At 38.5% G+C, this 22,223-nt stretch overlaps 3 protein-coding genes and 1 long non-coding RNA gene across 5 annotated transcripts; 1 reads left to right on the forward strand and 3 right to left on the reverse strand.

Moving 5' to 3' along the window:
• Positions 1 to 4,378: 4,378 nt before the first annotated feature.
• LOC135586624 (CO(2)-response secreted protease-like) lies at positions 4,379 to 8,817 on the forward strand. The gene is made up of 11 exons (XM_065121250.1): positions 4,379 to 4,518; positions 4,858 to 4,952; positions 5,052 to 5,149; positions 5,303 to 5,455; positions 5,740 to 5,851; positions 6,244 to 6,796; positions 6,984 to 7,084; positions 7,202 to 7,444; positions 7,561 to 7,675; positions 7,764 to 7,977; positions 8,086 to 8,817. Exons 1-11 carry the CDS (start codon positions 4,426 to 4,428, stop codon positions 8,634 to 8,636), a joined length of 2,328 nt encoding a protein of 775 aa, XP_064977322.1. The 5' UTR covers positions 4,379 to 4,425; the 3' UTR covers positions 8,637 to 8,817.
• LOC135619347 (uncharacterized) lies at positions 4,902 to 6,353 on the reverse strand. The gene is made up of 2 exons (XR_010489379.1): positions 6,216 to 6,353; positions 4,902 to 5,494 (listed from the first exon to the last, which is right to left on the reverse strand). It is a non-coding gene; the product is annotated as an uncharacterized LOC135619347 (long non-coding RNA).
• A 460-nt stretch (positions 8,818 to 9,277) lies between the features above and the next one.
• Positions 9,278 to 17,546, reverse strand: LOC135585690 (RINT1-like protein MAG2L). 2 transcript variants are annotated; one of them, XM_065121240.1, is made up of 5 exons: positions 17,180 to 17,546; positions 17,010 to 17,093; positions 15,639 to 15,757; positions 13,442 to 15,468; positions 9,278 to 11,038 (listed from the first exon to the last, which is right to left on the reverse strand). In XM_065121240.1, exons 1-4 carry the CDS (start codon positions 17,475 to 17,477, stop codon positions 13,582 to 13,584), a joined length of 2,388 nt encoding a protein of 795 aa, XP_064977312.1. In that variant the 5' UTR covers positions 17,478 to 17,546; the 3' UTR covers positions 9,278 to 11,038; positions 13,442 to 13,581. The 2 variants fall into 2 exon arrangements, with proteins under 2 accessions (XP_064977312.1, XP_064977306.1); XM_065121234.1 differs by having other exon boundaries at positions 13,442 to 15,474.
• Positions 17,547 to 21,048: 3,502 nt separating this feature from the next.
• LOC135619349 (calmodulin-binding protein 25-like) lies at positions 21,049 to 21,969 on the reverse strand. Its single transcript, XM_065121273.1, has one exon. It carries the CDS (start codon positions 21,773 to 21,775, stop codon positions 21,176 to 21,178), a length of 600 nt encoding a protein of 199 aa, XP_064977345.1. The 5' UTR covers positions 21,776 to 21,969; the 3' UTR covers positions 21,049 to 21,175.
• Positions 21,970 to 22,223: the final 254 nt, after the last annotated feature.

A 22,223-nucleotide genomic window follows, 5' to 3' on the forward strand; every position in this document is an offset into this window, starting at 1 on the left:
TAATTTTTGTTTTTACAATATGTTTTCAATAATGTCAAAGAAATATTATAATGCTAATCTAAAGTTGTGGGTTAGATTTAAATTTGTTTTGCTGGACTAAAGGATTTCGATCCAGTCTTTAACAATATATTCTTTTTCAAGGATAATTAAAAAAAAACACTATAAACATCATATTTTTATTTTCAACACAACATAGTCAACCACAGTAAAAACATGATATTCACATGTACAAACACAGTAAACCACAATAAGATACTATTCTAGTCCAGAAAATAGTAAACCTCAATATTTACACTCCTACAAAGTCATAGTAAAACAAACCCATACAAGCTAAAAATAATATATTTCAAAAACATAATATATATATATATATATATATATATATATATATATATATCACCTAAAGTGAATAATGACTAATTTCTACAAATTTACATACCACCAAGCACCATAATTCCTTTAAATTGGAGACAGTACACAAGAATATAGCTTTTTTTTATTTCTTAATTTGATCATCAAAATTAAGTTTTGATGACAAGTATAGAATCATTCTGTAAGTTTTTTTCTTATTATTTTTATTAAAAAATATATTGATAAGTCATGAACAATCTCCATCAATATAAGTTCATAACCCTAGCCCATTTTTATTTTAGGTTGGACAGAGTAAATCTACTAATTCTTTTATTCTAATTAGTAAAAGAGATCTTGAACTGAAAAATGAACTTAGAAGCTAAAAGAGGATATCCTGGGCAATTGCAAGAATTAGGTTCATTGATATTTCTGGTATAATATATGCTATTATACATACAATCATACTCAATTCGATGGAATTATTTGATGTTAAAGGAGATCTTCTATAATTTCAGACGCAAGGGATTATTTCTTAATTCCATCCGATCATTAATAACTTGATTATTTTTAGATAATAATAGATAGAAACAAAAGTAACAAATTCATATTTTTTGATCTATTTGTGTCAACATTTAATATCAACGTTAAAGGAAATAAGTATTAACACACCTCTCTTTCTCAATTTGGCCAATCCAATGATAAATATCATTCTTTGTATACATTCATTGAATTTGTACATGTTTATAGCTCTGCCTATAGTCCAAAATAATTTCTATCACTAACAAGATTATTCGACATATGTACAATATAGTATCTATGATAGTTTCATAGAAGATCTCCTTTAACAATTGTAAGAATATCTAAGTTCTAATTACTAATGATAGATAATGATTTAATTATCCTGATAAAACTTTATAATTATAATAAAAAAGATTCCCTATTTTCAATCTTATTCACAACAATGCAAGTGGAAACAGTTTTTTTTGCATGATCCATGCCTATAGCCATCAATAAAGTGCTTTGCATATATATATATATATATATATATATATATATATATATATATATATATATATATATATATATATACCGAAGATACATACATTAATCCCAAAATGTTTAATACATTCTCCAATTGTCCAAAAAACTCATCAAAACCTTCCTTCAGATGTTGTCTAACAATTGAATCATTGTATCATAGTCGTGAAGCATAAATTCCCTTAGAAATGAAATCAACTCAATAAAAACTCTACCAACTTTTTAGTGTTATCTCATGTGCTAAATATGTTATTTTATAAGATACGGTGACACCAAATCTTTTATTATGTATATCTGAAATAATCATATTTGGTATATATGATTCACTGATACTTGATCTTTAATTTGATCGATAATGAATATTCATTCTAGGCAAATTGCTTTGATGTTCATTACAAAACTTTATAAACCACGAGTATGCATACATCATCCATCCACGATCTTTATCTGCACATCGAACCTTAATCTTTTTACTTGATATGCTTCACATCAAAGTTCCTTCCTATTACATACTCTTTGATAATTTTTTTGAATTCCTGTCTATCATAAAATACATGTAAAGAAGCCACAAACATTTTTTTTAATCATACAGTATTTAGAAAATAACAACAACAAAGTTTATAGAAATTTTATAGATATATTATTTTTTTTTGTTTGGGTTATCAAATCCTCATTTTTGACATACGGAATCAAAAAGTTTAATGTAAAATTATTATTTTTATTTCTCGAATGACTAACGCTAGTGATCTCTATTTTGCTTAACTCTCCGATATGATTCATATACCTGCCCTCTCATTTATACATGTAACCTCATAAATAACATCATAAGTGGTATATTATTGGTTATCGAATCCTTATTTTTGACATACGGAATCAAAATATTCAATGTAAAACCATCATTTTTATTTCTCGAATGACGAACGCATTTTTATTTCTCGAATGACTAATGCTAGTTATCTTTATTTTTCTTAACTCTCCAATATGATTCATATACGTGCCCTTGTTTACGCATACAACCTCACAAATAACATCATAAGCGATATATCATTGGTTATCAAATCTTCATTTTTGACATACTGAATCAAAATATTCAGTGTAAAATCATCATTTTTATTTCTCGAATGATTAACGCTAGTTAACTCTAATTTGCTTAACTCTCCAAATACGTGCCCTTGTTTATACATACAACATCACAGAAGGTATATATATATATATTTCAATCGATGTATCATTCAACTTCATCATGGTTTTCTCGACCAATTAAGTTTTAATTATATTATCACTCTCTTCATTTTCACCTAAAAATATGTTTATTTAAGTCAAATTTAAATAGCTGAAGTAAAAATATTTTTCTCTTTAGGAGACATAAAAGTGAACAAAATACTCATCAAGAAAGAGATTGTTTGGATCGATAAGGTTTAATTATTTTATAAATATCTAATGTACGAGCTCGATTTCTTCCCACAGCTTTACATCCTGCCACCACATAGAAACGGCATTGCCATCAGAATCTTCAAGCCCAAATCCAATGCCTCCTGTTTCATGTTGGTTAAATCATCATCCATCTGAGTTCATTTTGCAAGATCGAACTTCAACTCTGATCAGATCCACAGTATGCATCATCAACATTTTTGTTGCCATATGACATGACATCAAGCTCTTTTACTCTTTTGAAGTATTCGGCTTCCTCTACTATTTCTTTCCTTCAAGCTTTGGCAAAAGAAAGGCTTACTGTTTCTCAAGCTTTTGGCAGCAACCGAAGGACCGGAGAAGAGACTTCCTCCTCCACCATGATACAATTCCTTGCTTCTGATGGACTCCCACTGTCAGTCAGCTGCAACACATGATTGATTGATTCATTCATGACCAGATCACCTAAAAAGACTCGTTTCGGATCTCGATAGCTTTCACTACCACGAAAAGAACATATGCCTGTTGTGCTGCAATGAGCTTGAGATTCGTTTTTGAGGCACTTGTTGAACACAGTTTCTAGTTCTCGATGACTTTTGGCTCTTCAACTATCCAAGTTGGGCAGCCAAGAAAAGGAGAAAAAGATGCTGATTGAGCATTTGTGTGATGAAATCAAAGATCAATGATAGGCATGAAAGAGGCCACTGTGGCACCGATGAGTATTGTTGACACCTGAACTTTATCTGCTTCACTCATCAGAGGGAACCGTGAAAGATCAAAGTGATTGCTTCGTTGATGACAGAAAAGAGGAAGCATTAAGAAACAGGAAACAAAAAGGTTACATCAGTCTCAGATCCATATGGCCAAAAGGAACTACTTGTGAGCCAAATCTCTGCAGAATTTGTGCTGCTGCAAGCAATGATATTGAAATGAAAGGTAGTGTGTGCATGCAGTGGATGGATTGCCATCTCAATTCTACTTTCTTGTGTTTCCACACCAAGATAGAATCTGAGTGCAGCACTCACTCACTCACTACTCAGCGATCTGTTCATGCTCTTCTTTTTCCTTTTTCTTATAGAAGAAAGGTACAGAGAATCATTTATGGGCCCTCAAAATAAGGTTAAGAAAAACTTAATCATTGCAGGCAGAAAAAATCACAATCAATTTCTCAATCATCTCTTTGAACTCCCCAACTTTGTAAAGGGAGAAAAATAGGTGAATGAAGAATTAACATGCCAAGAAACACTAAATATTTCAGTGGCTTATTAGTGATCAGATTCAAGTGTACATACTCTATATCTCTTTGAACTGCGAAAAGACATTCAACTCAAACAGAAAGACAGCTAATTGAAATTATGACTTCTTTGTTTTCAGTTTAATCCTCTTCTTTAGATAGATCATCACAATAAAAACATTTGAGAAAGGCAAAGCTTGGAGAAAAATAATCAAAAGAAAAGACATTCGTATATATGTTTATTAAATGCAAAAGAGCACCAAAGACTAAAAGATTTGAGTGCTGCACATGATGCAAATTCCCTGGAGGCAAGAAAGCTTCAACAAACTGGCCTACAAATTGGACCTACTACTTGTGTTACTACATAGTTTTCGTAGCAAACTTTGCCGGAGATGTTATCATCTGCCATGGCCAAACCCTTGCAGTTCGTCTTCCTCATTTTTGCTTCTCTTTCTGCCTGTGCTATTTCGAAACAGACCACGGAGGTATTGATGAAGTACATCAGTTCTCATCTGACTTTTTGCCCAATAAAACTTTGATCCTTTGATCCTTTTCTATGTCGGTATCGAGAGAAACAGGAATGGTTTGAACGATTTGTTCTATTTTCCCATTTGTATGTAGTCAGCAAGCACCATAGTTATAGTCGTCCATTAGATTTTGCTGAGCTGAGTGCCATCTTTCGTTAGACCATAAATTATCATGCAAGCTTTAAATCATACAAGTAGAAGATTGCTTCATGTTGTGAATCTTTTACAAGAAAAATCTTCACTTTCAAGTCACCTTATTTTTATGGTTTCTGCAGCTAATTTTGTTTTCTATTGCAGCCTTATGTCGTCTACATGGGGAGCAAACCACAAGATGGAGACCATGAAACTCAACAAGCAGCTCACTTGCAAATGTTGTCCTCAGTTATTCCGAGGCAAGAGTTTTTGTTAAACATTGACAATAAAATAGTAATCTTAACATGGAAACCATCAACCTGCAACCTGCTGTTTAACTTTTATGTTGGTCGTAACAGTGAGGAGAAAGAAAGAGTGTCCCTGATGCAAAGTTACCATCATGCATTCAAGGGGTTCTCAGCTATGCTTACCGAAAAGGAAGCCGCTTTATTATCTGGTTGGTGTTTTCATGTTCCAGCTCAATTGAATCGACTTTTAATCATTTCCTCATTCACAAACTTCAATTCGTTGGATCAGATGCAAGTTAACAATCTCAGTCTTGATTGCTATCTCTCTATTCTGATCGAGTGTTTTGGATGCTTCGCATCAGGCTTTGATGAAGTGGTGTCGGTTTTCCCTGACCGGATTCTTCAACTTCATACAACGCGTTCTTGGGATTTCTTGGACACAGAATCAGGCATTGGATCGCAGCGACTCCGGCGAAAAGCTTCCGGTGATGTTATAATTGGCATCATTGATACTGGTAATTTCCTTCATTTTTATCTGCGACAACATTCCACACCTGCAGTTAGTGGAGAAACTCTATCTTAAATGTCAAATTTTAGGAACAGACACTATAGTAGAAAAAGAAAGATACATAAAGCAAATATGTTAGTTTTAATGTTTTACCCGATTCTTCATTCTTAATTACATGCAAACATATGTTCTTATGATGTTGCATAGAATGAAGATATTAGCTCGCTCATCGATTACAATGGTTATTACTCAAATCTAGATTGTATATGTGATGCTAGTTTATGTCTGCAGGCGTATGGCCAGAATCACCTAGTTTCAATGATGCTGGGATGGGGAGGATCCCATCAAGATGGAAAGGGATTTGCATGGAAGGATCTGACTTCAAAAAATCTAACTGTAATAGGTAAATGCATAAGCTGCTAGTTGACATTGGAAAGAATTATTTAAAAATTGTCTTGATAAAATTGCGAGGAAATATTAATACATTCTTACTTTTGATGCACATACTCTTCAAATGAAGTTTAGGAAGTCGAAGATTAGTAAGAGTCATACTTCCAGAATCAGACTTCGTTGGGAAGATTCTCACTTCTAGGACATTTTAATACAACAATTTGATGTTTTCAATCAAATTAAATGATTCGAGGAAAAAACTTAATATAACATGATCATCCTCATTATTTTTTTTATCCAACTGACACACACAAGAAACAATGAAACTGTTCAAAAGAGTAGATTGAAGCCTTTTTATCATCATACACATTCCTCACCTCTGTTTAAGCTCCTGTGAATTCGTAGGAAGCTGATAGGTGCAAGATACTACACCAGCCAACCAGAATCGATCCAACCTCCATCAAATGGATCCCATGCCATCAAAGTAGATGCTTTTGGATCACCAAGGGATTCTGTAGGCCATGGCACACACACATCATCTACAGCTGCTGGCTCCATGGTGCCAAATGCTAGCTACTATGGCCTTGCACAGGGGGTGGCCAAGGGAGGTTCTCCTTCAAGCAGGCTCGCTGTGTACAAGGCATGCTCACTTGGTGGATGTGCCGGCTCAACTGTAATGAAAGCAATCGATGATGCTATTGATGATGGCGTCGACATGATCTCAATATCAATAGGAATGAGCTCTGTGTTCCAGTCAGATTTTCTTAGCGACCCCATAGCTATTGGTGCATTCCATGCTCACCAGAGAGGCGTGTTGGTCATCTGTTCGGGTGGAAATGATGGACCAGATCCTTACACTGTGGTCAATTCAGCTCCATGGATCCTAACAGTTGCAGCTTCAAGCATTGATAGGAATTTCCAATCAACAATAGTTCTTGGTAATGGAAATATGTTCAAGGTAAGTTAGAAATCCTACTCTTTTGCATCTGTCTTAATACGACTTCAGATTCTCTTTCATCTTTAGATCAAATGGCCAAGAAATAGCTTCTTAAACAGACCAAATTTAGACAAACTCATTCTGAATTCTTTAGGAAATTAGTCTCAAGACAAACTCATAATGTGTGAAAATTTTCCAATGTTCACAGGGAACAGCCATAAATTTCTCCAATCTTAATCGATCCGAATCATATCCCCTTGTATTCGGTGGAGCCGTAGCAGCAGAATCTACACCAATATCAGAAGCAAGGTACCTTAATGGCTTGCATAGTTATTTCTTCGAATTCAATAATCTTCCTCATAGAATCATGCATTATGCATAACAATATTTATTCATAACATTGATTATCATGCAATTGTTCCATAGCAATTGCTATCCTGGATCGCTTGATGCTGATAAAGCTGCTGGGAAGATAATAGTGTGTGTCGACACTGATCCAACAGTAACAAGACGAATAAAGAAGTTGGTGGCTGAAGGAGCTAGAGCTAAAGGCCTGATCCTAGTTGATGAGGCAGAAAGAGGTGTGCCATTTGATTCTGGCAGCTTCCCATTCTCAGAGGTTGAAAATGATGTGGGAGTTCAGATACTTAAGTACATAAACTCTACCAAGTAAGCTGTAAAGACATCTATCTGAGTCTCATGCTAAATATATGTTTTGAACTCATGGAAGTTACTAATATAGCATTCATTTTATATACCTGACTAGTCCTTTCTGATGAATGCAGAAAGCCTTCAGCAGTCATTCTACCAGCTGAGGAAGTAAAAGTGTTCAAACCAGCACCAGTTGTGGCGTACTTCTCAGCCAGGGGCCCTGGAGGACTCACTGAAGCCATTCTTAAGGTTTGGGATTTTTCTAATGCTTGATTCAGATGGCATAAACAGATGTGTACAAGTGGTGACCTCTCTCATCCAATCTTTCTTGAAACAGCCTGATGTGATGGCTCCAGGTGTCAGCATTATTGCAGCATCAATTCCTTCATCTGACAGTGGAGATGTTCTGGTAGGGAAGAAACCATCAAACTTTGCCATCAGATCAGGGACCTCCATGGCCTGCCCTCATGTTGCTGGTGCAGGTGCCTTTGTGAAATCAGCTCATCCAAGGTGGTCTCCTTCACTGATAAGATCAGCACTCATGACAACAGGTGACCTTTTTTAGCCCTACAAGAAACTATTCTCTCTCTCTCTCTCTCTCTCTCTCTCTCTCTATTCTGACCAAAAGACCACTGTCTTATTTGTTCCTTGTTGTGCAGCTATCATAACCAACAACCTTGGGAAGCCCCTCACAAGCAACTCTGGGGCCATTGCAAGCTTCCATGACATGGGAGCAGGGGAAATAAGTCCACTCAGAGCCTTAAGTCCAGGCTTAGTTTTTGAGACCACCACAGAGGACTACCTGCACTTCCTCTGCTACTATGGCTACAAAAACCAAGCCATAAGATCCATCTCTGGGACCAGCTTCAGCTGTCCACCCAACGCCTCACCAGATCTCATATCCAACCTCAACTACCCCTCCACCTCCATTGCCAAGCTAGGAGGTAAGCAGACTGCGAGGACAGTCAGCAGAACAGTCACCAATGTTGGGCCACCAAACTCAACATACTCTGCAACAGTGGATGCTCCAAGTGGCTTGATAGTCAAGGTCTCACCTGAGAGACTGGTCTTCACCAAGAGATGGATGAAGGCCACTTACCAGGTCACCTTTGATGCCAAGGCTGCAAGTAAAGGATATGGATATGGGTCCATAACATGGTCAGATGGAGCACACTCAGTTCATACTGTTTTTGCAGTGAATGTTATGTGATCCATCCATTTCTTTGACAGTTTTTGAGCAAAGTTTGTGCCTGTGCTGCTATGCTGTGCTCCATCTTTGCATTTCTGTTTTTGTGATTTCCATTTGCATTCTTGATATCAGTTTTACTTGTATCTCATGTACAAGGCCATTTGTCTTATGTGTTCATAATCAAGTACCATTGATCTCTTCACAGCTGTTGGTTTCTCATCTTAATCTCTGATCTGTCTGTAACCTTTTCTTTTTCCAGGAAAACTATATTAGCTTTTCAAAATCGACAAGATGATCTACTAAGGTCACTTTAGAAAAAATGGATGTAAGATCCAAAGCAAGCTGTTCGTTCCAAAACATGTCAGTCTTCATGGTTCATATTCCAGCCTCGAACTTCATATATCTTCCTTGAACAACAAACAATATGCTGCTTGATTGCATTCCCTAAGGCAACAAATGCAAGAAAAACTTCCCAACTGATCCTTTGACCATTGAATATTGAATATCTTTGACAACACTTAATATCTTCCAAGAGGGAGATTCCTCATTGGCAAGACAGTTGACTATGATCTGAGAATCTAGCTCCAAAGTTACATTTCCAAGCTTACTTTGTAGTGCAAGTCTAACTCCTTCCCTAACCACCCAAGATGAGTCATGAACAATTTTGCAACTTGCCAAGCAGCAAGTACCCTCATCATTCCGTAAGATGAGCCCCAAGCTGTCTATAATCTTAATCTTTTGTCATATAACAAAGCTGAACCAGTAGGACTACTTGGGAGGCTGACAAGCATAGGATCATGGAGTTGCATTTTCTTTAGAGGTAAAGATGAACCATGGGTACTAAAAGAGTTGAAGGATTTGGTAAACATTAGAGGAGAACTATGCATGTCCGGGCTGTATCTGGATTTTATCTTCATGGGAATCTAATGACAGCCTGCATCAAGGACCTAAATTATTCTTCTTGTAAACAACAAAGATGATGAATGGATCTGTAACATCGATTTATTTGATGAAGAAGATGCGAACATTAAAGAAGCACCTTCTTATGATGTAACTGGGGAGGATGAGAGGATCTCCTTCTTAGGTAGCTTAGATGCAGAGATGCAGCTTTGCATACTTGAAAGATGAGGAGACGAAGAATGAATCCACTGTAAAAAGGCCAACAGTCTCAGCAGAGGAGACTATGATGCATATTCTCAAAAGCTTTCAGTCTAATACCAACCTGTCAGAATTGGTTATAGAATGTTATAGTGGCAGCAGGTTTCTCAAATGAATTGGAGACTCATCTTTCTATAATTCAACCTCCGTTACCCTTATACCAAATGCAAAAATCTTACCACCACATGGGCAATTGCCTTCCCTCGAGCAGTTCTCAATAGAAAATGACAGTGATCTGGCACAGTGGCTGTGATTCCTGTGGCAATGGCAAGATGAAGATGAAGAAGCCATCTTTTTTCACTGGAGACAAGGAGACTGATAAGACTGTACAGATTGGAAAAGTTGTCTGGAGTATAGGATGGTGACTTTCATCAGCTGCATCAGTTGGAACTGATACATTATGACAAGCTATGTTGATACATTTTGCTGCTCTCAAAACGTGCCACCAAGTCTCCCTTCAGTTATCACTTCAGAAATGTGGCAACGTGATGAGTCGTCACTGCCTCAAGATCTCTTGAAAAGGCTTCAGTCTTTGCAAATCTCTAATTCAAAGAACTTTGATATAATTCCTCTGCGCTTCGAGCCTTCGCTTCAGAAACTGAAGATTACTACTGCATGTCAGGTTGAGAAGAGAAATCATGCCCATTGACACTTCACAATCCTACTTTTCTTGAACATTTTAAGATCTGCTATTGTCCAAAATTACAGTTCTTGTCAGACCAGTTACTGCTGTCTACACTTCAACCGCTGAAGATACCTGGTTGTGCCTTTCTTCACAAGTGCCGATCATATGGAAGCAGTCAATTGTGGCATGTTTCTCATGCTATCCTTGACATGAAGAACTTCCAGCCAGTTAATGATGGAGAAGATGGCAACTATCAGGTATGATTTGACTTCCATGTTGATGTCCAATGCTTCAGCACAAGCAGATCCTGTTTGAACATCCTGCTATGTTGTATTATAGGCTCAGTGGCAGAAGTAGCACAAGCAAAAAGTGGGTTGTCAAGTTACTGGGTTTCTGAGAAGAGATTCTTGGCTTATCATATAATAGAATGTCAACAAGTCCCTCCATTCAGACTTCGAACATTTGTTCATGTGTATCAGACGATGTCTTCGCAAACAAGTAGTATTGTGAAACTCCTTTATTTTGAGAACAATGGACTACTAAAGAATGAAATATCACATACAGAAGCCGATATGTATTATGCCCACTAGATCAACTTATCTTTGGTCACAACTGTCTATATCAGCAGATGTCTGAAGAACTGCAAAAAGAATTTATTAGGGTTCACGTAATGCACAGAGAACTCATCAGATAAAAGTGCCTAATAAAATTTACTAATCCTTTATCCTATGTTAACTGAGCTTATAGAGAGCCAATTCAAGATTTGAATTTTTCGTATATAACTCATGTTCCCTAGGAATCAACATCCTATTAGTAACAAACATAGCGATGCAGCATGGACAATAACGCTAGAACATGGGACATTGGACATGGACATGGCACAACATGGACACTGCAATTAGCACCAATATATTTTCTAAGTACTAAACTCTCTTTTTTGTCTTTGCACAATTTAGACAATCTATCAACATCAGATCAAATGTGTAAGAAACATAACAATCATTCATATGAGAAGAAAAATTCACAAAAAATACTTACAAACATGTATCCAAAACATTAAGTCGACAGTCCAATCTACATACATATTCTCAATATTGTGATGTATTGAAGCCTTACAGATGATGGTACAAGAGACTTGAAGTGTTCTGAAGGCCCAAACACATCAAACATTATCTAACAAGTGCCATGTTCAACACAGTCATGATTGGGAGTCAAAAAGCATTTTTAGGCTTCTGCATTTCATAGGACAAACATATAGCTTTTGATAAGATCAGTGATTTAAAAAGGTGCTCGGGCGAGGCGAGGCGAGGCCCGACCCGAGCGCCTCGCTAATCTCCCAGGTACCGCGCTTCAAACAAGCGCCGCCTGGGTGCTCGCCCGAGCCCAGGCACTGGGTGCTTCGAGCGAGCGCCTGGGTTAACCAAGGCGACCGAACCAGGATTTTAGGTCTGGTTCGGTCCTGGTTCGGTCTATGATGGTTAGTTGGTTCAATCGAACCAACTAAAACTGATATAAGTGACAACCGAACCCTAACCCTTGCCGCTGCCAATCCCGATCCCGCTGCTCGCAAATGCTGCCGCTATCGCCGCTCGCCGCTGTCGCCACTCGCGCCTCCTCCTGCTCGTCGCTCCTGCTCTCGCTCCCGCTGCTCGCAAACTGTCGTCGCTCGCCGCTGCCGCTGCCGCTTCCTCTTTTCTCAGTCAGTAGGCTCAGCACCCCTTTACACTTCCTTTAATAGTATACGTATACTGTATAATGTTACTGTTAATAAATTAATAATATATTATTTTAATTTTAATATTGTTAATTTTTATTTATTTGAAATTATTGTTAGGTTTCAACATAAATGGCAAGTGTACAGAGCAACTCAATAAAGTCTCCAATGGCATCAAAAAAAGATCCTGGAAGTATAATTATATTATATATTTTTATATTTTAGCGTCTCGCTTCGTTCAGGCGAGCGCCTAGCGCCTCGGGCGTTTTTGGACCTTGACGCCTTTTGGCACCTAGCGCTTTTTAAATCACTGGATAAGATCTACAATCAGATCAACAAAAGTAAGATCTAGTGCAATTATAAGAAGGATCATATTTATCTCAATCAAAGTGCTTGTAAGCATGTATCTACATTTATTAAATTTTCATAAACTATACAAGCAGTTGGTGGTGAAGAGTACATTAAATCTGCGACTATTATAAAACTCAAGGTACCTAATTTTAGAAGATATAAAGGTTTGTGAGACTTCAAAATACAGTGCATCTACGAGTATTCTGTCTTTAGCCACGTGAAACATCAATTGTAGCATGAATACTGCATGAAATTCAGTGAGTATGACTCTTTGAGTCTAGATTTTGTGGTTACACTTTACAGACTGAAGCCAGAAGCTGCTTGCATGCACTTAACACACTGGTAGCCACGTCAACTATTCTTCATTTGAGGACAATCTTGAGATGCAAGTACTGCATATGCTTTGGAACATCAGTGCATCTCTCAACTAAAAGAAACCTAATTGCATTGCCATAAATACTGAGTGCGTTTCAAGAACAAGTTTCTTATAGAAAATAATAGATATAGATCAACACTAGAACCGTTAACTGTGTTAAATAGCTGAGACATATCAGCTTTGTGCAGTCAAGGAAAACTTTATAACAGCAAGGACTCAAAGATAGGAATAATGACAAGTTTCTTCACCAGTGAATCTTGCTTGTTGCAAATGGACTATACATGACATTCCCACCATAGCTACTTTCAAAGAATTGAACAATTAGAAATAAATATAATATCATAAATGTGGCTCATCAAATAAAAGATATGCTTCTGGAATAATCTATTTACCTAATTCTCATGGTTCTCTTGTGGAATTTTGGAATCTTCAATGTGAGTTCATGCATGTAAGATTCAAAATAGTATAGGCTGATGTAACACTAATTGATTTCTAGATCCTAAAGTATAACATGTAAAGAATATGAACCCATACATAAATCACAGCATACTTCAATAGAGAAGGATGAAAGTGGAAAGCAGACAACGAATTGGCTAAATCACCTCTTTTACCCTCCAATTTAACCCTTGAATGTCCTGCTTTTCAGAATCTTTTCAGCTTGATTAACAGTTACATGGAATAGTCCTCTGAGTTTCAAAAACTCTTCCTTTCTTCTTTCATCCCCTGCCATGATGTTAAGAAGTTAAGCCACATCTTTTTGATCCATGGTCAATATCTTTAAAGAATCATATGTGCGTGGAAAGAAAGCTTCAGGCTTGGCACAGAATGCACTGAAAATTAGAAAGAGTGCACTCATATCAGTCTTATATTGTTTGGCTCCCACATATGATAACTTAATGCCACTGAGAGTGATGCTCTTAAAAATGAAGTGGTCAAGCCCATCAGCAATGCTTCTCCATAGGTCAAGAAAATCTATGGAATTGAGAGTTAATCTCAAGATATTCAGACAGTCTTTCAGCATGTCTAGTGCTTCAACAAACCTTGACGATACACATGGACATTGTTCATCAAGAACTGAATCTTGCTGTTCAAGTTGCTCCATTCCCAACTGTTCAATGTTATCAATGTAATCCCAACAGAGAGTATCAAACTGCAGTAAAATGGCAGACATTATTTCCTCAAGAAAATCAGTCTCTAGGTTAACCAAATATATAATTTCATCTTTGAAAAAGGAACCAAGTGAGTGTTGGTCTTCGTTCTTGTAATTACTTTCAGCAACACCCATCTCCAAGAACCTGATGTCTTCATTCCATTCTCTCAAAACAAATTCGAAGTATCGAGCAACATTTATGGAACCAGCCAGTCTTAGCATATCATCGTCTTCCAGATTGGCATCAACCAATGCTACACTCTGACAGCGTTGAACCAAGAAAAGGAAAAAATCATTTAAGAATACGACAGAAGAAGACCTGATAAATTGATTTTTCATTGGCTTAGTTGGCAGAAGCCCAGCCCTCTCAACCATATGCCATACAATTTTAACAACAGAATCAGCAATAGAAGGAGCTTTGAAGTCCTCTCTGTTTGAAAGAAGAAATGACTCAGTTTCTTCCTGAAAGGACAAAACTTTCTGACGAGTACAAACCAGCCAACTTGTTTCATTTTCTAATTCAGGTCTCAGTTTATTGTTGGCATCCTCAAGCTCTATTTCAGCCCATATCTGAAGCCAATCTGAATGCTCTCTGAAAATTGAGAACATCGATGAGGACCCAGAGATACCTTCAAACTCAAGAAATAATTCCATTTGTGGCATTCCTGAAGTTGCAAGAGCTCGCATCCGCTTATCAAAGGTAATCATGAGGTCAACGAGATGAAGCCATGATGTGTTAACCTCCAAGAATCCATCTCTAACTTCATATCTTGTAACAAGGACAGGAAAAACTTCTTTTTCTAGGTAGTCTAAAAGCATTTTAACCATAGCTTTTACCCAGGTTTCTCTGGCGCTAGAACCCACTAGTCTAGCTCTATCTACTAAAGGTTGTAACACATGGTCCACCCCATCCATAAAATCTCGAGTTATTTTGAAAACAAGAGCAAAAATAAACTTTGGTTGATCAGACCATTTATGAAAATGATGCTCTATTCTTGAAGCAATGGGGTTCACTAATTCATCAATTGTCCATAGACTATTGTCAAGACAAGAATATCTATGAAAATCAGTACCATCTGCTGATCTGTACATCTTATGAGATCTTGAAAAAGCACATATTCTCTGTTCTCGCTGAACCAGAAGTTGCTGCAAAGCACATAATGCTAGAAAGCTTTGAGAATATATGGCTTTGTTTTCTCCTTGCATCAGAACAAGGGGGTTTGAAGTTTCAAATGATTTGTCCTTTTCTATTTTAGATGATGAGAGGCCTGGTGGCCATCCAAGTGAGGCAAGTATAGCCCGGTGATGTGTTATGGCCTGTGGCTTCATAATTGCTAAAGCCTTCTCCACCCTAGATTCAACAGCCATTAGGAGATGAGTCCATTGTGGCCTACGACATGAAATACTTGCTAGTTTATCCTCTATAGATGTCATGATTTTAACAGCAAGCAGCAGCTTTTCTTGTTTCCCTGGCATATCCTGCAACTAAAAGATGCAACTATAGAATCTCATTTTTATGTAAAGAACAAGAAAAGAGCTCATTGCATTAGCCTTGGTTGTTAGTTCCTTTAGAGAACAAGGATCACGACGCTAAACAGTTGTTTGAGATGATAGTAAGAAAAATAAGAGATGTGTTCGATATGACCTACCGCAGAACTTCGCACACTTGAAAGATTTGACAAGATATTATCTGGTAAGGCTTGGCTAACTATAGCTAATGCTGCATCTTCAAGGTCACCAACAAGAGCTTCTAACTGAAGAGAACATTCTGCGATTTAGGAGGCATCATAAATACAGTTAGGAGGAAAACCAACAAGGCTTTCACATGAAAAACAGCACCTATGACTAGCTGTCAACCAAAATTGCACTGCACCACTGCAGCCAAAACAAACAAAGCTAGCATTTTAGGGACTTAGTTCATACTGTGATGACAAGTACATACCCACCTAAACTCTGATATCTCAATGTGAAAACAAAAGTGAAATGAAACTGTTAATTTACGGCCTCCATTCTTCGGAAAAAACATTGATCAAATGTCCATGCCTACCATATATTGTAAAATAGGTTGGCCTTGAACATCTTGGAGAAAGTAAGTAGCTCACATGATCTTCTATTCCACTCGCTTTGGAAGTTGAGTCCTAAAAACTCACAATCCTACCATGTTCATATAATTGTCTACGCCATTCTTAGTGCACTGTCAAGCATAGATATGCTAAACTGTCTGCAAACTCATCTGATAACTTGCAAAATATGTTCTAGCAGAAAAAGCAAAACCAGAAGAGGCTGAAAAATGGAGCAATAAAAAATCAGGAATCCAGGAAATAAAAGAAAATAAAATCTTTCTCCTACATGGTAATTGATGCAAATGTAGATGTCACTTCTGATCATCTTACAGTATGAACAAATTTATCACAAGTTACAAGGACCCAGCATGTTGCAGATAAATGGTGTCCATACAGAAAACAAAACTCATCAACCTTATTTTGTGTGTTGAATGTTAAAGAAAACAAATGAAAGAAAGAAACAAATAGCAGTGACATACTATAATAATGACCCTCAATAATTCCTCCTTTACGTGCGCATGCCAAACACTAATTTGCTGGTTTTCTTGTTCTGGCAAGAAAGACATTTTAGGACTATAAATGATGAAACTCAGTGAGGCACACCGGACATAATGCCCTCAAGAAGTCTAACATTCACTTAAAAGAAATAAAATTAAATTGACAGAACATAACTAGAATCAACTCATGATATGCATGTCTTATAGGATAATCTGCAGAATGGTAATCTGGAGCTAGTTAAACATTTGAGCAGCAGAAATATCAAAATGCCCCTTTTTCTTTCTTGTGAAGCAATGGTCTCAAATCCAAAAGTAAACCACTACCGAAAGAGAGACCTAAAACTGAAATCAGTCCACAAACCTCTTTATCTTTGATAACACAGCAGTTGGACGTAGCCCACAAATAAACAACACAAGACGAAATATTTAGATGATGAGCGATAAATAGAGACAATTTTACCAGCATAAACGCGAACCGTCTCAATCCGAGCGACTTCTTTCACAAGCAAGGGTATGTCCATCTCTACCATCCTTCTAACCGAAGCTACACAATTGCAAATCAAATCGCCACACAATGAGGCGACCAATAACGCAATGGGGAATCGAGATCTAAGGTTTTAGGGGCCAAACCTGGAGGCGTGCAAGGTGCGAAACCACCGAGATGGTGAAGGATTCGGCGGGCATCGTTGGAGCGAGAGAGCCACTTGGAGGCCTTAGAGGGCAGCCTGTCCTCGAGGAGGCAGCGCAGGTCCCCTTCGAGGTCGCGGCATTCCCGATCGAGCTGGGCGGTTAGGGATGGGAGCTTCGAGAGGTCGAGCGGGGTGGCGAAGTGTTCGTCAAGGAACCGCCGGAGGAGGCGGCGGTTGCGGCGGCTGAGGACGGTGTAGGAGGAGGCATCCGGCACTGGCTCGAAGGGTGGCGCCGCCATTCCGGCGGCCCAGATAAAACCGGTAGAAGCTGTGGGTAAGAAACATCAACAAGTGACGGGTTTATCGGCGTCCGCCGCTGTGCCGGGACAGAGTTTATACCGATGTATCGGTTATATAGAGGATGTTACCCCGCGAAAGAACATAACGTTGACGGTTAACTGCGGCGATGATAGGACGGATATCATGCAGCAATTAGGCGACAGGGGAACAAATGTCATTTGATGACCTCAGCAGAAACTTAATATGTTTTTGATGTATCGTATAAGTGAAGGATTATAAAGTTATATGTGGAGATGATATTAGATGTAGATTTTAAGAAATGAAAACAGAAAAAGAATACTGGCAAGTTTTACCGGAACTGCGTCATCAAATTGTGAAGAGTAGAATTCTTGACATACCTACACCGTGAAACATACATTAACAGATCATAGGTGAAATGAAGTTGGTTTGTATATTGCATAACCATCTATAACGATCCTTAGATAAGGTTGTATGTAAAAGAACCGTGAGAGCATTTGAAATGATGCAACTTATAGCCAACAAATAGGAGAGTAATTTATGCATTCAATCAACATCTTTCAGCATATGGAATGGTGGCTACACCAACTTACGGGAGGAAGAGGGAAAAAAAATTTAAAATCAAAAGAATAAATATAGAGATCAATAAATAAAAATATACTGAAAAATAATATAAAATCTAATCTAATCTAATAACTCTCATCTTTCTACGAAGAAAATCAAATCTTTCATCATATAAAATCAATTATAAGATTATTGAAGCACACAATCCTCTTATATACTCTATCATATAGATCTCAAAAAAATTACATATTTTCTCTAGAAATCCTAGATAGACAACCTAAAAAGAACCTTAATAGCACTCAAATATTTATCCCATTTTGCTCTCTCCCATCACATTAAATATTTATAAAAAAAATTAAATCATAATTTTTAAAATTTTCTTCCTCTATAAAAACTTCTTCTCATACTAGAATTTTTTGTTTTCCTATAACACTAACTCCATAAAAAAATTTAAAATACTTATCGATCCCAGCACATCACTGCTTGTCAATCCCAACACATCATTGCTCTTCATTGATGAAACAAAAATTATAAACAAGAAGAAAAATGATCAAAAATGAAAAATAGAGCATGGAACAAAATGGAAAGTAAGCTGGAACAAAACTCTGCTCGTAAAGAACAAAATCTGCATGCAATTAATCTATAAAACTAGAAAGTCACATCACGGATATCAAGCCGCATCACCAAAAGACAGTCTGTGCTCTGTTTTTTGCTTCAATAAGCTGGAACTAGCAAACACCAAAGCAAAAGGAGTCGATGCATTGTCTAAAATGTACTGGCACTGTGGAATATAGTCCGGGTTCACAGAGGAGCACTTAAGGTTGCTCTCTGCTTGTATTCGCTCAGCTGAATTCTGGGAAGTGAATAGCTTTTCACATAAGATTTCCAGCTGTGCCAAGCTCTCCATGGGAAGAAAACAAGCAAAACTTCTGAGTTTTCAGATGATCAAGAGTCCAGGTTTAATGATGTAAGGTGGCTCTCCTTTCCACGTAAAATCGAATCACATCTATGAGTTCCGTCAAATTCTGTTACAGTTCAGTCAGAAATTATGCAAGTCAAAGATAATATATATACTCAAATGCAATAAATTATGGTACCAACAAAGTTGAGAAACTGAGATATTATAAAACTAGATTGTCACATTGACTACAAATGTGCAACATGAAATATATTTCAATAAAAAATATTTTGTGGTATACAATGGTCAAAAAAACCAAAATTTAAAAAGGTCACACAAGAAAAGGCCAACATAGTAGATCATCTGCAAAAAAACCAAAATTTAAAAAGGTCACACAAGAAAGCTCGAACATATTCCCAATTCCAGCATGAAAAGCTGGGTATTCGACCGCTCACAAAAGCCAAATCACCCTTCCCTTGCATACAAAGAAAAGAACCACCGATTATCCCAGCGAGATTTCCACATCAAGAATCCCGAAAACAACAATGCATCCGTTCTTCTAAATCCAAACGTCCAAGAACCGACTCATCGTCGAAACCCAAGAGTGGACGTCGGGTTTAGAAAGACGGAGGGAACGAGGCAGCGATCGATGCAAGATTCGACGATGACCGATCGAACTTTTCCGGAAATTTTTCAAGAAACATCCACAAAGAAAGACAAAAGGAAGGATAAAAAAGGGATTCGAGGAGATGGAATACGTTCCACTTGGCAAAAGGAGCGCCGCCTCGCCTCTCCTCCCCTCGTTCTCTTGCTGCTCTTCTGGGTCGGGTGGAGAGATTCGATCCCTTGGAGTACGGGCGGTGGTCTGTTGGAGGAGATGGGTTTTAAACGGCGTCAATACCACGATGTCTTGTGGCTAATTTGTTGCGCTCGACCAAACTCACTCGCGCCGTTTGCAAACGAAGATTTCGTTATTATTATATTCTATTTATTATAGGTAACATTATATACAGTATATCTAAAAACTCGGTACTTATTCTTCTATATACCCGGATGGGGCTTTGGTATAGCAGGGAAGGTGCTGTCCCTTCTCGCTGTCCATCACTCGTCGCTCGTTAAAAATGACCTGTTTTTTATCGTTTTCAAGTGGCGCGGTGATCGTGGTGAGCGGAGCAAAACATTAACCATCAGCACCCTGGAACCCCCGGGTGGCATAGGGTTAGATAGAGCTTTCATATAGCAAGGAATGTGCTGCCTCTCGCTTTGCTTACTATCCATCGCTCGCCGCACGTTCGTACAGTAAAAAATGATCTGTTTTGGTTTATTTTTGGACTGTTTTGACATGTTTTTAGGTCGTTTTTGCGTGCCACGGTAACCGAGGTGAGCGAAGCGAAACGTCAGCTATCTCAGCATCCTGGAACCCCCGGGTGGCACAGGACTGGATGGAGCTTTCGTATAGTATGGAAGGTGCCGCGCCTCGCTTCGCAAGTTTAATACCAAAATTTACATATATGTCTTACTTCGCCATTGAAAGAGTTGACGAGAAGATTAACAGATTAGCATTCACATAAATTTGATTAGCTGGAAGATATTACACACAGACATTATTGCGTAGAATCAATCCATTAAGTATATAAAATGACATCAATGTGTTGTCCCTCTAAACACGCACCGAAGAGAATAGCGGCAGAATTGGCCCAGACGCGCAGAGAATTTGGTTGACCTTTTCCTTCACAAGTGGCGACCGCATCCGAAGTGGTGGTGATGCGGCCGCCCATCAAGGCTAGCTTGTGGGCCCTCATCCCAACCCAACTTTGTGGTTGGTCGATTTAGTTGAGATTTTTTTTTATTTTATCTATTTTCAAAAATGAAGAGAACGTATGAGATTAATGAATTAACAAAGTTTTTATCACCTAAAGTGAGATTAATTAACATCCAGATTATGAGTGAATAAAATGTATCCTAAAAGAGGCCTTTCATGATTATATATATATATATATATATATATATATATATATATATATATATATATATATATATATATAATACCTTAATATAACTAAACACCTTGACACTTATCACCACAACGGTTGGAAAAAAAGCATCTAACAACAGTACTATTAAATAGACAGGCAGGAAAAAGAGAGAGAGAGAGAGAGAGAGAGAGAGAGATCTCCCATCCGTTCGATTCCCATCAGACGTCTAAAAGAGCATCCACTACATAACGCCCCACGATTCGAGGGTCGGAAAGCCTGGGAACAGCGAGTCGAAATCGGAGGTCGGTGGCACGAACGAGCCGGCGGAGACCGGCACGGGCTCTCCCAAGTCCAGGAAGACCGCTGACGTATCGAGCGTAGGCAGGAAGAGCTGCTGCGAGGGGGTGCGGGGGGCCACCGCGGGCAGCATCGGCGGCTCGCCCGGCTCCTCGTCGCCGAGCCGGACCCCGGTGACCCACTGCACCATCTCTCGGAAATTGGCAGGGTCGGCTTTGATGTATGTGGTCGGCGACCGCTTCGACGGGCGCGACCTACGCAGCCGTTTCGAGACCCTGGCCGCTGGCTGGGGGCCAAGGGGGTTCACCCGGCGGCAGACGGCGTCGGCCAAGGAGGGAGGATCGAGTTGGTGTTGGACGGGGAGGGGGTAAGATGAGGAGTGGATGTCATGGAAGGCGCCGGAGGAGGAGGTGTCGGAGGGCGAGATCCGGAGGACGCGGGCGAGGCCCTCGTTGTCGCCGGTGAAGGCCTCGCTGATCCACCTCGACTCCGGATGATACATCAACGGATCGAGCACCGAACAATCCTCCGACATGTTCATCATCCAGCAGGAGGAGCTTCTCGACACATTCCAAGGCAAGCTTGAGGAGGAGGAGGAGGAAGCGAAGGGTAGATGGTGATGAGAGTGGACTAGCAAGCCTTTAAGAAGACGGTGGCGAGGGGCGGAGAAAGCGCGTGCATCGAACCACGTGTCCTTGACGTCTCTGGAATCGGATAACCGCGGTCTGTGTCGGAGGGGTTGGGTCTAACGTATTTAAATCCAATTTTCTGTCCCGTAAATTACACTATAGATAAATAAATAAATAAACCGGAAAAGAAAATCTTTCACATCCTATCCAAAAAGTTACTTCTATCAAAGAAATGAACAGAATGTTATAATGATAAATTATTAATATTGTTTATGTAACTTAAATGTTGAAGTTCTTAGGTGAGACATGATTTATTAACTAACTATTTATGAAGTAAAAGAAAAAAAGAAACATTTTTAAAAA

The sequence above is a fragment of the Musa acuminata genome, chromosome BXJ1-3 (genome assembly GCF_036884655.1).
Source record: "Musa acuminata AAA Group cultivar baxijiao chromosome BXJ1-3, Cavendish_Baxijiao_AAA, whole genome shotgun sequence".
Lineage (NCBI taxonomy): Eukaryota > Viridiplantae > Streptophyta > Magnoliopsida > Zingiberales > Musaceae > Musa > Musa acuminata.